The 19203-nt window shown below is 37.3% G+C and overlaps 1 protein-coding gene across 2 annotated transcripts in view; it reads left to right on the top strand.

The window, feature by feature from the left end:
- Positions 1 to 4202, top strand: part of LOC150089662 (ADP-ribosylhydrolase ARH3-like) — a 162841-nt gene extending 158639 nt beyond the window's left edge. Inside the window, exons 7-8 of one of the 2 annotated variants that reach the window (XM_090389584.1) lie at positions 1923 to 2125; positions 3474 to 3545. In XM_090389584.1, the coding sequence (XP_090245710.1) occupies positions 1923 to 2125; positions 3474 to 3477 (207 nt within the window). In that variant the 3' untranslated portion in view covers positions 3478 to 3545. Of the gene's footprint in view, positions 1 to 1922; positions 2126 to 3473 lie in introns of both variants that reach the window. The other variant, XM_090389585.1, reaches the window with a different exon arrangement.
- The last annotated feature ends 15001 nt before the right edge of the window (positions 4203 to 19203 follow it).

The following is a 19203-nucleotide window of genomic DNA, read 5'->3' as shown; positions in this document are numbered from 1 at the left end:
ATTATGCTTCACTGTCTAGCAAAGAGCTGTAAAGTTAAAAAAGGGCTGTCAAATAAGGGTGTTAATTAATGTATTTATTACTGAATTTGTTTTTGCATTATTCAGAACAAAATTAACCTATTACAAAACAAAATCTTACCTTTCTGAACAAATTACAAAATCTTACCTTTCTGAACAAATTACAAAATGTTACTTCTCTGAACAAAATCTTGTCTCTTCTTTCAACTGTGCTGAGTTGAACACTCCATTTTGTGTGCAATTTTTGTGTTTTATTTACAGATAATTAAGTTTAAGTCAAACTAAATGCAGCAAGGCATTATATGTTCAAGGATATAAATTATCTATATAATATTGGTGTAAATACACCATAAATGGTGTATTTACACCGATATTATAAAGATAATTAAGTACATGCACCTTCTTGGATTTGCACTGCAAGCAGTTGTATGAGAACAGATATAGCTTTAAGTATCTGTTTCACATATTATTATTATTATTAGCCATATGGTGCAAGGAAGCCTGAGGCTTATGCTGCACCAGCCAAAAAAAATTTGAGTTACCCTGTGTGTGTGTGTGTGTGTGTGTGTGTGTGTGTGTGTGTGTGTGTGTGTGTGTGTGTGTGTGTGTGTGTGTGTGTGTGTGAGTGAGAGAGAGAGAGAGAGAGAGAGAGAGAGAGAGAGAGAGAGAGAGAGAGAAGTAGAAGGAAATCACCAAGAAAGGAAAGAATGATGATATCCAGCTGAGGACCCTGGGTGTGCCAAGCCCATACTCACCAGATGTGAGCCCCTGGGGTTAAATATAGCTTTGCTAACTGGGATTACCTTTTTTGACTGCACAATTCAGTGTGGAATGTTCACTACAACGAAGCAATAACATATCAGCCATTCATTCCAGCTTTCCTTTTTTTTTTTTTTTAATTCTATTTTTATTATCTGTACATATCTGTGATACCTTCAAAACAACACAGCAGTACCATGTAGAGCTGTAAATGTGACAGTGCTACCAGAAGTTATGCAGTGTATGCCTGATTTTCAACATCTACTGACAGCCATGTTAATTTTGGTTTGATCACATGGTAACATTGAGCTATAGATATGTCCTCTTTTCAACTGATTGAAGTAATAAAATTTAAAAAAAATTTTGTAGTAATGAAATTCTAGCTTTCTACAAATAGTTATGCCTGTAGCCTGTGAAAGCTATATGATAATGAAAGTCATTACAAACCATGCAAAGTATTTTTAAAAATCATTTCATTTCATTAGAACTTTGGGTATGAATAATTTTATAAGCAAAGCTTTGCTTTTTTTTTTTTTTTTTTTTCCTACGTATGAAATGGGAATCAGCCACAACTTTGTGCAGAAGCCAGCAGGAGAAAGTCTTATTTTTTGTTATCTCTAAGTGCAGGTCTTTGCATTTACTGTATGTAAGGATGTAAACTTTGTGTGCACCACTATGCTTTGTTACAAGAAAAATGTGCAGGCAGTTATTCACAAAACACTAGTTAACAGATCATGAGTCATATCATCAAGAATATCCTCTTTTCCGCGAGAGCATTGTCAACCAGTTGCTGCGTTGTATGAATGTTTCACATTCTCTAATATTTCTAAGTCGGGTCAGCATGGATGTTTTCTGTTCGTTCATTACAACTTTTGATTGTATAAGATTCCAGAACACCTTTGGAATATAAATTACTCTTGACCTTATTGTGGCACATTTTCTTCTTTGAAATATAGTCTAGCAAATGTTTAAATGCCACAGTATTTTATTAATGTTTATTCATGTTATTATAGTTAATTACAAATTATATTTTGAGTCATTATTTTTTCAACCACCTTAATTTTGTCTTGTTTGTTTATTTAATTTCTGAAATTTTATAATTATTTAATTATCTAACTTAAAAAAGAAAACTGTTTTTCCTATAGACTGATAATCCTTTTGTTAGAACACTCTACTTTTCTATCTCTGTTGGTGGTGATACAGACACAATAGCATCAATGGCATCAAGTATAGCAGGATCCTACTATGGAATTTCTTCTATACCAGTTATTTTACAAGAAAAATGTGAGGGTCTTACCATTTCTCAAGAATTGGCTGATAAGTTGTTCAAAGTAATTACAGACAAACAGTAAGTTATCCATGGTACTCCGACACTGAAAGTTTTATAGCCACACTAAAAATATTATAGACTATTATGCAGAATAATTTGTAAGGGACTGCACAAAAAATAAATATGAAAAATTTTGAACATGTTTCTATTTTTTTTTTTTTTTTTTTATGTATTCATGGGAAATATTATTACCAGTTTAATGCTGATATATCAAGATCTATATTAGGAGTAATCACCCAGTATAGGAATGGGAGAGGTGGGAGTTAACTGTCAGGAAACAGAAAATTGTCTACCTATTCATAACTATCTGGTTAAAAACAGTTGGATGGATCAAGATTCATTCAAGTTATATACAACTGATTATAAAGAAACTTTGTCATTTCAGGATTAAATGTTTCTACAGTAGCTATCAGTGGACTTTGGAAATTTTGCACATAGGTTATCACGTCTTCATGATAACCTATGGATATGTGAGTTTCAGAATTTTCCACCAGGATATATTATCATCAGTGTATTTTGGTGACAATCTATCCTGGTGCATTATCTCCAGGATATATTGCACTGTATAGCATATTCCAATATCATTTCATTGTGTGCTCTTAGATTTTGACTTCCACATCTGTGACATGTGGAATTATATAAAAGTATATCACAGTCAATCTCAGTGGATATCTACAATCTTCCTGATGTTTTTGCTTCAAAGAGGAATGGTTTGGTGATAGCCTTTTGTGAAACCACATCACCCACCAAATGACTTTAGCTTCTGCACTGGTTTTTAAGCATTTAGGATGTTTTGTTTGACAGAAGAGGCTCAGTGTTAGTGTTAATATGTAAATTAACTAGGAAATTGTAGGCCACTGGGAGCAACCTCAGATTGTGCAAAGTGAAGACATTTTTCTGAGTTCGTAAGCTCCTTACTATAATCATACTGTAATCTCTACATGCCAACTTTGAAGACATTCAAGTTGGCATGTAACACTTTGTGTATTGCTGAGGCTGGCAAATTCAAGGGTATGCTTGCGGCTTGAGCACAAACTTTGTCTTGCATCTATGCATCTTCATTCACATGATGGATCTTAGGATTCATAGCCTCTGGTACTTGTGGCTTGCCACTCTTATACCTATTGTAGATGCAAACTATTGTTTTGAATTTCTTCATGGGATTGCATAAAAAATTGCATTGAACATGGTTTATGATGATGCTTAAATGATTGTGAATATTGTATAGCAAGTTATCAATGGCTGATGTATCTATTTTCAAATTATTGTAAATTCCTTATTTTTTTTAATCAGCTTTGATGAAAACAGTTTTAAATGATTCAGTGTTCCTTGAGGCTTAGAAAGTTAATCATAGTTTCTTTTGCAGGTAAATCAGGCCTCCAGTTTTGAGTGTGCAAGAGAGGGCCAAAATTGCAGCCTGATACAAGGTTTGGGGATCCATTATAAGAGTTCAAAGGTGGTGGAATGCTGAATGTGGAATCTGTGCAACACTGCACACAAAAACAATAAAAAATTGCCATAAGAAATCAATGATAACAGGCTGTGTCAAAGATAGGGAAATAAGAGGAAGGCATCAACCTTGCAGAGTGCCAACAACATTGCAACAGTGACTGGAACTCTCAAGGAGCCCACAGAAATCAGTGCATGAAGGAGCTTGTAAAAGTGGACTCTCCCATTATGCAGTTGTGACCATCCTCAAGAAAGAAATGTCTTTCACACAATGGAGGCCATGTTATTTGTTTCCTAATTACTTCAACAGAAAAGTGAAATTTGCAGAAATTGTTGGGGTGGAACAAAGGGTGGCCAGAGCTGTTTGATAATATTGTTTGCTGTGATAAGGCTGTTTAATCAGTGCAACAGTGAAACAACCAATGCTAAAACAGCCAATGTGTTTTACATCGGCTGTTTTATTAATCAATGCAAAAGCTGTTATTAGATAGCAGAAAATCCAGACATATGTTCAAAAGGCTGAGGGTAATCCAAAGGTAATAGTTGTGTGGTATAATATCATCTACAGTTGGACCTTTTAGTGTGGAATGGCAAAAGATATATCAATGTTGCAAGATCATATGTAGCCAGTTATTTCTCAGTGGAACAACACTGAAACTTTTAATTTTATGCATGATGAAGCATCCACCCCCTCCCAATTTGCAAATGATGCCCAAACTCCGTGGGTGAGTATGGGCATGGCACACCCAGGGTCCTGAGCTGGATATCATCATTCTTCTCTTTCTTGGTGATTCCTTTCTATTTCTGACTCTCTCTCTCTCTCTCTCTCTCTCTCTCTCAGGGTAATTCAGAAATTTTTTTTTTTTTTTTTTGGCTGGTGCAGCATAAGCCTCAGGCTTCCTTGCACCATATGACTAATAATAACTAGGGGGCTCTGCCCTGTGCTTGCTTTGCTCGCCAACCCCTGCGCACGCTTTTCTACATAATATGTAGAGGTATGATGGAGTAAGTCAACATAAAAGACACACCTGTTGATATGCACTGATAGATATCTAATCTAATATATAAAAGAAAATAGAAAGTGTAAGAAAAAACTATAAACAGTAAAATTGAGTGAATGTTAAGTGAATGAAAGTTATTATTAATTGCATATTCTATCTTAGCCTCTTCACCTGACAGACTGATGGCTATGCAGACCCTCAGGGGCCTCATGGTTATCCAAGCTGACACCATGCTGTAGCTTTTCCTAGCTGGCATGATGTGGGATGCTGACACTAGCCATTATGGTAACCCCCCAGGCCAGTGTGGGACAGAACTGAAAAAAGCACGATCCATCATAGGAATCTCTTTCCCTATGTTATTTTATTCCTACCACATGGGGTGGTTGAGTCTCTTTCTCCCAACCCCTTCCCCCACCTTATGTGGTCCCTACCCCTTTTTGCCTGGTGGCTCATCCCATCACCCATTTTCAACTCCCACTCTCTGGACCAAGATGGGCATCTTGTACCAGGGCTCCCCTTAGTCTCCCCTTTAAAATCAGGCAAGTGCCTCAACACTGCCACCTCTGTTTGTTCTCTACTCCTTTTATCCCACCCTCTTCCTATCTCCCCGTTATCTCCTTTCCAATAAATTTTTTGTTTTGGGCTCTCCTTGGATGCCTAGGCTACTGCAAGGTTCAGCCCACGAGAGCTTTCTTATCTCCTAATGTGTCCTGGCTCACCTCCCTGTGGGGTGACAGAAACTGGGGTTAGTGGCCCTCCACAGCCCCCCAGGCTAAGTGGCCAGGGAACAACGCCCTACATTTCACAAATATAATACTTCACAAAACACACACTAGCACACACCCTTGCCTTATGCAGAGTATTGTATTCTACACAGAGTAAAAAATGCTGGGGGAGACCCCTGTTGCCACCAGACAAAAAAGCAGTACGTCACTGTGATCGGCATTTAATCAGGAAATGACCTATGTAATTATTTACCTGTACATTTGTAGTATGCAGCATTTTCAAGGTTGAATAAATATCGCTATGTAATTATTTACCTGCATTCACATAGGTCACTTAGGAAAAGGCCTTTTGCTTCAGGTTCCCATAATGCAAGAGGAATGTTGTTGCCTCCGAAAGAGCAGGACTAAAACATTTAACTAAACTACAAACTACATTTAACTAAGTAAACTACAAGATTCATTTAACTAACTAAACTACAAACTACGGGATTCATTTAACTAACTAAACTACAAACTATGCAAATATTTAAAATATTTACAAAGTACTAAACTGTTTGTACAGATATACAATATTCATTAATACAGGGTTATTCAAAATGAAGTCTGGGGTTTCAAACAATTCCTGTACACACATGAGCAGACATAGGAAGAAAGAAATATTTCCAGAATGCAAGTATAGTAATGAAGTTTTTTTACATACCTCATAAATGTTCAATATGAGAGCCTTTAGTGATCCGGCAGACATCAACTTGGAAAAGGAATTCTTCCCACACATGGCTTAGTAAGTCAGGAGTGATGCTGTCAATGGTTTTGGTGATCCGATCTTTCAGTTCTGGTATAGTCGCAGGTAAGGGAGGCACAAAAACGTTATCCTTTATGAAACCCCACAGGAAGAAATTGCATGGCGTTAGGTCAGGAGACTGAGGCAGCCAGGATTTGATCTGCTGATCTGCAGCACTCCCACGTCCGATCCATCGCTGCGGTAAATGGTGGTTTAAAAAATTCCGGACTATGTGATGGAAGTGGCATGGGACACCATCTTGCTGTAGGATGAAGTTCGCACTATCGTCCTGTAGTTGGGGTAGAAGCCATAAGTGTAATAAATCTCCCCAGTTACAATCTTTTCACAAAAGAAAAATGGACCATAAACTTTCCTTTGAGATATGGCGCAAAAGACATTTACTTTTGGAGAGTCCCGCTCGTGTTCCACATATGTATGCAGATACATATGTGGAACACGATCAGAAAAAATCACTCTGTCAGCAAACGTGTCATCTTGTTCCATGCGGCTCTGCAGTGCAGAAGTTACTCCTTGCGCACAGATCATCTAGTTTCAAAGACTACAACAGGGTTAGACGATATGGTTTCATTAGTAATTGCTTCCGCAAAACACGCCAAACTGTGGTTTGTGGGATGTGAAGTTCTTTGCTTGCCCTCGTAGTGGATTTCCTTGGGCTCCTTAGAAATGTTTCCCTAATGCGTTCCACATTAGCATCTGATACGGGCGAGTGACCAGGACTTTTTCCCTTGCACAGACATCCTGTCTCCTTAAACTGCGTATACCATTGTTTAACCCGAGCCTGGTCCGCCCTGTTTTTGTCTAATTTTTAACCCTAACTCGAAAGTTGCTTCCCCCGAAGAAAACTAATAATTTTCATAATTTCTACTCAATTTTCCAAATTGAAACTCTCAATATACATAAACAGAAGTATATTCTTTGATTTCCTACCTTTAGCACTCAGCAAAAACTATTAATTCACTCTAAAACAGCAAAAATGTACGATCACATTTCAATTTATTAAATTTTGATGTCGGCAAAACAAGATCCAAGCTTTGAAAATAAAACGCATTAGTTCAAAATTCGCGCGTCAGCTCGGCGCCTCTGGCTAAAACGAATCAACGCACGCAGAGAGATAATTGACTGGTCAAGCTTACGTCATTAGCGTTACCAAGGTGATCCAAGGAGAAAATGAAACTGTAAACAACTTTCGTGGAAAACAAACAGTTGAGCATCATTACTTGCGAACACTAATTTGCATGGCTCGCTCACAACAGTAGCTTTATTGCTTTTCGTAATTGTTGTACGAAAGAATCGCAACGAATTGGTTTTGAAAAACTAAAATATTGCATTTCCTTTCTTCAATATGTATTATCTACAAAAAAAAAAAAGTCAAGGAAATTCATCTACTGGAAGCGGAAAGAAAAAAACTGTCGTAAAACTGATCACTACAATGCGCATTTCATAAAAAAAAAAAAGTTCGCTTTATTGTAATTGTTTCTAGAGGACTAAATCGGAACAGCAGTTTCATGGATGTATATTTGATCTTATGAAATTTCAAGAAAGTATTTCTATTCGTAGCTGCGTTATAAACTTCGAAAACTGATATCGAAGGAACTTCACATGCATCTCACTGGTGTACAAACGAAAAAAAAAAATGCGCAGCTAGTAACAGATTGTGAGAACAATCCGTTACTCGTAGTGAGGAATTGGGAAATTGTAAGTAATTGTTATTGAATACTTAAATATTTCCTTGATATGCATTTGATATCATCAAAAAATTTCCAGAGAAAAATTGAATTTTCATTATCACACAACGCCCAAAAAATTCACCATAAAATGTCATGTGTTTCAATGTTTGAATTCCATTCTGAGCTGCAAATGTAATTTCACTTCTCTTGCACTGACAGAGTAGCCGTTCACCGAATGAAGAAAAACAGGGTTCATTTTCATGAAATTTCCAATTCCCTTCTTTCACTTGAGGGGAAAAAACTCCTTAGGGGAGGGAGTCCACCCTTTCTAGTCCGACCCTGAGAGAGAGAGAGAGAGAGAGAGAGAGAGAGAGAGAGAGAGAGAAATAAAAAATACCCTTTTGGTGGGCAGAAGGCCAAGAGATTGTCAAAGGTCTAGAGCGCTAACTTTCATTTATTTTATTTATTATTATTTATTTATTTTATTTTATTATATTATTATTTTTTTTTTTTTTTTCTTGTGTTATTCTAGCAATCCATCCTGGATTGGGGCTTCCCTGGGCCGGGATAGTGCTTGTCCTCTTTTCTCCTTCCCTCTCTTTATCTTATACAAGTTTTTCTTTCCTCCCTGGGAACTTTTTTTTTTGGCTGATGCTGCATAAGCTCATACACTTGCTTTCTTGCATCACATGCCACTACTACTACTACTACTACTAGTAGTTCCCCAGGGAGGAGGGCGTGCAGTTAGTAGGGGAGATCTTGCCCTCCTGCTAGGGACGAGTACCTGGAGGCAGTCGTCCAGGTGATCGCTGCTTCCAGGTAGCCAGAATGCCCAAATACAACATCACAATACAGAACACACACATAAGCTCACAAACAGTTTTTCTTTCCTGTCACTTTCTCCAGTGCGGGATGAAAAATTTTTTTCTCTCTCTCTTGCCTTCCTTTTCATCTGTCTTCATCCAACATGGGATATTCCTAAGCGGTTCTAGGAGCCGCCCATACAAAAACAAAAAATAAATAAAGAAAATAAATAATAATAATAAAAAAAAAAAAAAAAAAACAGCATTGCAGCTCTAAGTCAGCTTCATCCTAGGATGCCGAAACTGCAATTGTTTTAGAGAACAATATTTCGCATTTTTACTTTCTAACATTATGACATCAAAGCGTAACAAGCAAATATCTTCTAACGATACTTTTTGAGCAGCCGTTAGTTGTAATCTGTTAGCTTTGTATTGTTACAAATATTGCAGTTCACAAATATGAACAATACACATTTCAAGAAAGAAAGAAATTCATAGCGGATGATTTTGTTTTTCTTTCTTTTGATGCACCAGTTTCGAAGTTTAGAAGTTTATAACGCAGCTCGCAGCTATGGGTGGAAATATTTTCTCGAAATTTGGTTAGAAGATGGAAACTGCTGTTCTGATATTGTTTACTAAAAACAATTACAATAAAGCGAACTTTTTTTTTTTTTATCAAATGCGCATTGCAGTGTTATCTGTGATATATCAGTATAATGCAGTGAAATATCAGTTTTACACCAGTTTTTCCCGTTTCCAACAGATGAATTTCCTTGATCTTCTGTTCGTAGGAGCAATACACGTTGAAGATAGGATATACGATCTGTTCACCTTCCATAAACTGTTATTTGTACTGTATGGCTTTATTGCCTCTTATGTCAAAAACAGTAGCTCCTGTTCGTCTTTTGTTTATTTATACTTCTCCCTTACCGTCTCGATGTATTTGTACTGGTAACGTGATATATACCTCCCACGCTTCGCTCGTATTCACGCGGAGTTGTTTATCAGAACTGCTCCTCTCCGTAAAAAGAAATTCGCGTGCTTTACACCAAGAAACGAATCAAGTGTCGGGTTTCATAAGCTCTAGGCTGGTTAGGGCGGGGGTAAAAAAATTAATTGAAAAAGGCCTAAAAAATTGCATACTTGATGTCACATTTTTGTCATTTGCGTGAAATTCAATAGAAGGTTTTGAAAATTCAAGAAAACAGTTCTGGCTCCAACTATAGCGAGTTTCAGCTCTGTAATTAGAGTAAAAATTATAGAATTAACTTGCTGAACCCAGTTGGGGCTGGTACGTACCCCAGCGGACGGGGATATGGTTAACCCTGTATAAGGAGCAGCAGTGCGTAATACACACTTCTTGATTAGATCGTGGTTTGAGCCCATCACCACCAAATACGGAGAATGCGGAAAGGTCAGGGAATGACCACCACATATCCCGGAGCAATATGGCCTTAGTTGCTAATGCTCCTAAAAACCAAATAACAAACAAACAAACAAACAATGGAACGTCAAATATTAGACAGTGAAGCACATACACGAGGTTGATGAATGTTCTGTTCACAGTTGTCAATAATTAATTGCATTTGTGGTGACGTAATTGTCTTGCTTTCTTTTCCCATTGGCTCGAATAAATATCACTAGGAGAAAAACTTTTTTAATGTGTAGAGAGATAATAATATATGGCTACATAATCATTTCCCAGGGTGATTGATTGGCAGATGCAGTATGCATGAATTGCTCCCTGTAGCTCGGATCTGATGGCTTGTGATTTTTTTTATGTGGTGTGGGCTAAGTTAGAGTTTACCTTAAAAAACCACGCAGTTTGGATGAAATGGAAGCAACAATCACCAGTGTTCTCACAGTCATTCCAATTAACTTTTTGCAGTTGGCAGTAGTGAACATACCAGTTTGTTTAAGGAAATATGTTGAAAATGCTGGGGTACATATGGAATTTTAAATTCATAAATTATGAATCATTTAACATTGGTTTTATTAAAATAAAATCAGTTAGAACATAAAGAAGTTATGATAATTTAAAAATAGAGAGCGACTTATCAGATGAGTGCCTGCAAGCAGCCGAATATTTTTATTCTGTTTAATCTGTCTTGATTTGCAAGAAACAGGGCAGTTAGGCAACAAAGGTCACATCTGGTGAGTATGGGCTTGGCACACTCAGGGTCCTGAGCTGGATATCATCATTCTCTCTTTTGGTGATTCCCTCCTACTTCTCTCTCTCTCTCTCTCTCTCTCTCTCTCTCTCTCTCTCTTTCAGGGTACTCAAATTTTTTTTGGTCTGTGCAGCATAAGCCTCAGGCTTCCTTGCACCATATGGCTAATAATAATACATACAAACGATGTATGTAAAAACTTGTATGTATGCAATTTGAATGAATTGAAATCAACAATCACCAGTATGCTTGCAATCATTCCAATTAACTTTTTGCAATTGGAAGTAGCAAATATACCGGTTTTAAGGAAATGTTTAAAAAAATGCCAGAGCATATGTGGAATTTTAAAATGTAGATGTAAAAACCTCAATAAATTATGAATCATTTAACACTGGTTTCATTAAAATAGGTTAAAACATGACATGAAGCTGTGATAATTTCAAAATAGGGAGTGACTTATCAGACAAACTATACAAATACTAGCATTTTAATATTTGTATCCCATTTCATCTGTCTTGATGTGCAAGAAATGGAGCAGTTATGTAACAGCAGTGCCCTTTTTGCATTCCCAGTGCATATGGTTCTGATAACCATGACATTTCAGAAGCCTAAGTTGGTGTTACCTAATGTGATTAGTTTCTTTATACAGCCGGATAAGAAGTTTTCCAAGGGTCTGAAGATTTAGAACTTCTTATGCAGGAAAACTTCTTATAAAGGAAAATGACTTAAGGGTATGAAATATTAACTACAAATTTAAAAATGAAAAGATACACATACATAAGTTAAAGATCATTTTTAAGTACTATTTCAGAATTTATAAATATTTTACTCTGCCTATGGGAACCATTTTTAACTGAGGATTTCTAATTACTTAACATTCTGTTCATTAAACTCATTACCAAGTTGGAAAAATGAGCTCTTTTGGAGTTTCAACATACCTTAAAAGGTCACAATTACAATAAGACAGAGCAACAATCCACTAAATAATTTAGAACTGTTCACAACTATCAGAACTTAACAGCAAATGCTTCTCTGTGCTTCACTTGGTCGACGCTATCCAATTATGAATATTGATGAAAACAATTACAATATGCCACTTCCATTATATCAAAATGTTTATACAAAAAGGTTTTAGTGCCAAAAGCCTCAGACTACGGAAATTTTGCTAATAGAACAAGCTCGTGCCAAGCATCATTTTAGTTCGTAGAAAATCACTGACTGAAGTAGATGAAATGGCATTGTTTCTGTTATATCTTATATTGTGAGTGCCTTCAAAACAAATTGTCCTGATATTGAACTACTTAGAATAAGCAATGCTTTAACAGTGGATTCTAGAATAGGCAACATTTCGCCAGTGAATTCTTGGCAGGTACCACCATCCAGGGGTGGTGGTGGTATCCGCCAAGAATAAGTAACATTAGTCTTCTCCACTGGTGAAGCTTTGCTTATTCAAAGTGGTGAACAAGAACTTTTCATGCTGAAAAACTTTTTACTTGGGGAACTTCTTATGCGGGAAATTAATACATCACAATATATAGAGGTGCCTCCATAGCCAGGTGGACAGGAGCAGCAGTGCGTAGCACACGGTTCTTGATTAGACCGGGGTTCTAGCCCGTGACCACCGCATATCCCCAGAGCAATATGGCCTTAGTTGCTAATGCTCCTAAAAACCAAATAAGAACTTCAACAACATTGCCCTCTACTTAATAAGTACAGGGCAATATTGGAAAAACGTCACGAGACATGATAAGAGGGAGTACATGTTGAGCACTTTGTTAATCAATTTGGCCCTGGAGAGACTACAAGGCTTGTGGGGTCGAATTTTTCTCAGCATGGTCTGTGCATGTTAACAGGGGAGAGGGGGGGTGCAATAGTAGTTAAATAGAAGAGTGCAATAATATTTGCTAATGCTATTGAGGCAGTGTTCAGTGAGTCCAAAAACTGATAGTTTGGGGTGATAGACAGACGAATAGATTAACTAGATTTACAGGCAGAGGTGAAAGTGATTCTTGTACTGCTTCTATTAGAACATGCAGCAGGCTGAAAGCAAGGAGTTGGGTATTTCAAGCCCTGCTGTGGGTCATCATGAAAAAAGTAAATACATTGGCAGTGTTAGGGTGAATAAGAGTAACAACAGATGCCTGTATACTTGCATGTACACTAATGCTAGGAACATAGTAAATAAATTTGGTGAATCAGAAGTACTGATTAAGTCATCAAATGCAAATGTTGTGGGGGATAAATATATATAATATATACTAGGGAGCTTCCCCCCCCTGCTCATTGCACTCGCTTCTTTTGATAAAGTAATATAAAATACACAAGCTTTCGACACTGTCTCTCTCTTTGCTGTGAATACATAAATACGTTACGTACGGAAATCAAGCATGGTACCACGTCGTCATGTTAGATAAACATAGCACGTAACCACTCTTAAACAGAAGTTTGTTTTACCACAGTAAAACAAGCTTCTGTTACATATTTTATTATTTGTTATGCATTACCTGTAACCCGCATCTCTCTCTTCTCCCATTGGCTGAATAAATATCACTAGGAGGAAAATTATTTTAATTTTTATAAGTGGAGAGTATAAAAGTAGGTAGATAGTGTCAAAGTGCTAACGTAACTGAAATTGTAATTATGCAAAGAATAGAAAGATGATAATAATAAGTAATTAGAAGTACTTAATGCTGTGTGTCCTATGATTTCAGTGCCTTCTTCTGGGGCTAGCCTCCGAAATCATAGGAAAAAATGGCAAGAAGTACGGCCTTTGTTAGGCCATCCTGCCCAGACATGATAGGAACAAGTACCTTGTTAATAAATTTGGCCCTGGAGAGACTGCAAGGCTTGTGGAGTAGAATTTTTCGCAGCGAGGTCTGTGCATGTTAACAGGAGAGAGAGAGAGAGAGAGAGAGAGAGAGAGAGAGAGAGAGAGAGAGAGAGGGGGTTTTTTTCCTTTGATTTCGGCGGCTAGCCCCAGAAGATGGCACTGAAATCATAGGACACATATTAAGTACTTCTAATTACTTATTATTATCATCTTTCTATTCTTTGTTCTCCGTAATTACAATTTCAGTTACGTTAGCCACTTTGACACTATCTACCTAAACTCCGTAGTCGAGTGGTCAGGAGCGGGAGTGCAGTAGTACATGCTCTTTGAGTAGACAGGGGTTCAAACCCCCTGACTGCTAAATATGGTCGATCCGCCAACCAGCACTGGACCAGCGTGGCAGATTATGGTCCATTTTCTTCAATGTGAATTGTTCGAGGAGGTTTCCATCCTGCAGTGGACTGATAATGGCTGCTGCTTTACCTACCTTTATACTCTCCACTTATGTATCCATTATGGTCGTTGGGTTCTTTCTGCTTAAATTTAGCAGTGTCCCTGGTCCATAAACCATTAATTAACTAATTTATCATGTTTTATACTGTTAAATTCTTATAAAAAATTATATATATATATATATATATACACAGTGCTTTTTTTTGGGACGGTACGCAACTGTATGCCGTACCAGCATCTTTATTAACAGTGATGTGTGACATTTGGATGCACTTCGAAATTTGTAATATTCCATAAATTTTTTTCACATGTTTACCTACTATTCAAATAAGCTTAAAATGATTTAACTAAATTTGCATTTTTCACTGTCTGTTGTTAAGATATTTTCTATATAAAACTGTATAACTATTTTTATAATTCTAAATTACTCAGTCGGAACTCTCTTTAATGAAGTCCTTTTATAGCGAATTATTTTGAATTCCCCTTGGAAGTTACATTCAAAATACTCTCCATTGAGTGAGAAAATTTTCATATAGCAAACGGATTAGGAGAGAATTAACTCGGTATGCACTGTTCGCATTTCTGGTCTTCGGCAATTAGTGCTGCTGCGCAAATTAAGTGAGCTAAAGGGATTACCATTCTACAACTTAGTGTTACCTGGTAAAACCTATCCAACCACCTGTCCCACATACAGAGAAGTCGTGCTGGTCAGCAGTGAGCAGATCAAGGGGTATCCCCAATGGGCTCTGGTCCACCTTCTACACCAGTGGTATCCAAACTTTTCCCGTACAGAGGCCATATTCAAAAAAAAATTCAAAGTTAGATTTCTTTAGTGTGTTACATTTTCCATATCTTGTTGCATATAAAAGTAAAATTGAAAATATCTTCGAAAATTTTATTAAGTACAATACACAATTACATTTACTGAACAAAAATTTAATGAGAAAATTTTTTTGATAACAAAATTTAAAATGCTGTTTTAGTTCACTTTCCAGGCAGGCCGTAGGTTGGACACTGCTGTGAATCAACTGTAAGCATCCTGTTCAAGAATTAGAGAGTGATTTTCTTTTACCGCGACAAATTTTATCCACATTTTTCCGTAAATTTTCCCTGTCTCTGTTTAATGGTCAGAGTACCTGAATATCCGATTGACGCTGACATTTTGGATAGTTTCAAAAAAAGAAAAAAAAAAGAAAAGAAAAAATTCAAATTTAAGAACTAGTGACAATACCGATTACGAGAGAAGGAAAACTTCTAAATGTGACATGTTGGCATTTGGTGAAAATTAAGTTAGAAAATTGTCAATTAGGTCAATGAACAAATAACTGTCAATTACAGTTAAATGAAAGAGATACAATTTGTGGATTTCGGGAATACTTAATTGAAAAGATGGTTTCGGAAGAATTGAAACATTTGATGAATGCTCTGAGTAGGATACCAATTTCATCGAGTGAATGTGAACAAGGATTTTCACGAATGAATCCGATGGTTAGCCAACCAGAGCTTCGTTGATGACAAAAACAGTTACTTCACTACCGTTTCTTAAAATTGTAGGCCCGCTGCTGACCCGCTTCGATCCAGCAAAATATGTTGATTCGTGGCTACTTTGGAAACATCATTGAGCAAATAAAGTTTTTGTAGAATATTCCAAATTTTTATTAAGTTCTCATCCAACACCCTATGCTGACTTTTTCAGCTATAACAACTTGAGCTAAGTACCGACTCTAGTTGACAAGTAAGGTGTTTATAATGTGACTACTTAGCAGTTTTAGTGCAAACATTCATTGTGCTATTGTGACCTAGACCAAGAATAGCCAGGGAAGTATTTAATTAATTTTGAAATTTTGAGTTGAAACAAACACTGCACCGAAGGCATCTTGACTATATCCTTGCTATTTTGGTACTCATAACCGAAATACATCTTCTCTACCTTCAGACTTGGCCCCGGGTGCCAAGCGATTGTGACTGAGCAAATTCTTTGTGCTTAAATGATTTTCAAAAAGTGATATTATAGTTCTTTTACGTTCCTGTCCTTAAAACAATTTATTTATTCAGTAACAGCTCTTGTTAAAAAACTACTTTACAGAGCAGGAAAGGAAAGTCACCTTTCTTTATTTCTTATATATTTATTACTAACACCTACTACTTCTCGCTTGGTCACACCTGGCACTGCTCCTGCCTCCCCGTGGCGGGGCCGGAAATCTTGGCAGAACAGTTAATCTGCCAAGGGCCAAAAGGAGCAATTATGAAACACAATATGTTTCCTCCACTAGAGCCGACAAGCTCTCAGCCAGACACAGAAAGTGAACATGACATGTCTCAGCCGAAGAGGTTTAAGACCAACTCTTCAAACATAGATTTTCCTGCATTTCTCATAATGCATTCACTTACGGATCAGCCTCTCACCAAATTGTCTCCGTTTCTTATTCCGAAACATCTCGAAAGTCTTGCAGGATCTCCTAAAACAGTCAAGCGACTGCAATCAGGAGACCTACTAATAGAAACAATCAGCAGGAAACATTCGGAGCATCTACTAAAAATTACAAATTTTGCTGGAATTTCAGTAAAAGTTTCTCCCCACGGTACCCTAAACACTTTTAAGGATGTTATATCCAGCTGGGACCTACTGAATGTGTCGGAGGAGGAGATATGTCAAGAACTTCAGGAGCAAAATGTAATTGCAGTAAAAAGAATCGTATTTAAAAAGGACAACACACTGGCACCTACTAGGAATATTATACTCACTTTTAATACTCCAAACCTACCTTCTTCCATAAAAGCAGGTTATCTTCTTTGCCGCATTAGACCCTACATCCCTAATCCATTGAGGTGCTATAAGTGCCAAAAGTATGGCCACTCTCAGACGGCATGTAGAGGAAACCCAGTCTGTCCCAAATGTGGGTCCACCGATCATACTCAAAATGACTGTTCAGCAACAGAAATGAGCTGTCCTAACTGTAAAGGCAACCATCCCGCCTATTCTAAGACATGTGACAGGTGGAAAACCGAAAAGAAAATTGTGAAGTATAAAATCGAAAATAAAGTAAGCTTTCAAGAAGCGAGAAAATTAATTGCTCCCAGTATTACAAAACGTACATATGCCAGTGTCACACAAAAATATCAATCAGTGGCCACCCAGACTGATGTTACAGTCCCCTCAAACAACTCAATCTCTGACTGGGCATGAACTGTTCTCTCCCAGCAACAGTCCAATATCCCGAAACAGTTGAACCAGGCAAGCAATACTGCTCTTACAGTACCAGCGAAATCTCCTTCTCCTACTCCTCCAACCAATGCTGCTGCTCCATCAAATAATCGAGGTTCAAACATCAAAATGAATATTCAAGACACATCCATGGATACACTTGACTCATCCAGACAGGAAGACCCAGTCTTAGAAATACATGTGGAAGAAGATATGGACATCGGTCGGCCATTCTTCAAAAAAGACAAACCGAAACCTGAACGCCATAAAACAGTCACATCAAAAAAACAGTCAGATACAGCTTCTTTTACTAAACACCAATAATGCCTTATATTCTTCAATGGAATTGTAGAGGATTTCGTTGCAATTTTAATGATATTCAAGACTTAATTAATCGCTACAATCCAGTTGGTTTCTGTATACAAGAAACCTATTTAACTTCCCAAATTTCTGCCAGCTTAAAGAACTACTCTATCTACCGACAAGATCGTAATACTTCCACTTCCGCTCGTGGGGGTGTGGCCATCTTGGTCAATTCAAAAACCCCAACCAAGCAAATTGTTTTGAAAACTGAAATTGAAGTCATTGCTGTGCGTTTGGTAACCGAAATTGAGTTAACATTAGTATCAATTTATCTTCCACCAAGTCATACCTTCTCTTACCAAGATCTTGAAAACCTGCTAATACAGCTACCTTCCCCTATCTGTCTCCTAGGGGATTTCAATGGCCACCACCCCTTATGGGGATCTACTAAACTGGATAGACATGGCCGACTGATTGAAACCTTCGTAGATCAGCAAAACCTTACCATTCTTAATACCGGTGCACCTACTCACATACAATTACCAACTGGACAAACTTCTGCAGTCGATCTCTCGATATGCTCCCCTATTCTGTATCCAATCATGGAATGGTCTGTTATGGACAATCCCATGGGCAGTGATCATTTTCCGATTATTTGTGATTTGCTCACTGCACCACCGCCAGTAGCCAAACCTTGCAAGAAATGGAAGTTCTCTCGAGCCAACTGGGCCAAATTTCAGTCAGCTGTCAATCTGGATGAGAAATTTATAAGAACACAGTCGATAGATGAAGCCACTGATTATATTACTTCACAACTACTATCTGCAGCTAACTGTTCAATTCCACTGTCGAATACCCAGTTCCGATGGCACATTAACTATTGGTGGAATGAAGAATGCACCAAAGCAAAGAAGTTAAAAAATAAAGCATGGAATTTATTTCGTAAATCCCCAACCACAGCTAACCTTATCAACTACAAGAAATTAAGGGCAAAAGCACACCTCATTCAGAGGCAAGCCAAGAAGAATTCTTGGATCCGGTTTACATCTATCATAAATAGAAACACTAACTCCAGGTTAATATTGAAGAAAATTAGGCAGATTTCTGGCAAATTTCCAACCACCCCTTCGCCAATTCTTTCGTTTAATGGGCAAGAACTCTCTGCTCCTGAAGACATAGCCTCGATTCCCGCCTCGGGCTTGGATCAAAGTACTGCAAAAACCTTGAGAGGCGCATTATGGCCACAGAAGCCTATGTGCCAACAACTACCAAAAAAAAAAATAAATAAATAAATAATGCCCGCCACGGCCAGAAGGCCAGGGGCTTGACAAGGTTATGAGGTAATATAAAAAAATGTATGACAAATAAATGAGAATTAAACCATGACATTAAATCAAATTAAATTAAATAAAAAAAATTTTAAATGACATTAAATTTAAAATTAGTATATTAAAAATATAATAAATTTATATTTAAATTAAATTAAAATATATTATTTAGACTTTGTAAAGTAATTATTAATCAGTCCAAACTAGATTTTGAACAGGCTAAGAGTAGAAAACTTGCTTCTTGTCCAAGTGGTAGCAGAGCATTCTGGTCTCTTTCCAAAGCTATTGGCTGTAATTTTTTCCCATCTCTGTTCTCACCTCTGTCAAAACCAGATGGTTCTGTTGCCACATCAGCCAAA

Source organism: Mastigoproctus giganteus, chromosome 2, assembly GCF_048544385.1.
Source record: "Mastigoproctus giganteus isolate SK-2022 chromosome 2, ASM4854438v1, whole genome shotgun sequence".
NCBI lineage: Eukaryota > Metazoa > Arthropoda > Arachnida > Uropygi > Thelyphonidae > Mastigoproctus > Mastigoproctus giganteus.
This window is presented reverse-complemented; position numbering and strand designations above follow the sequence as displayed.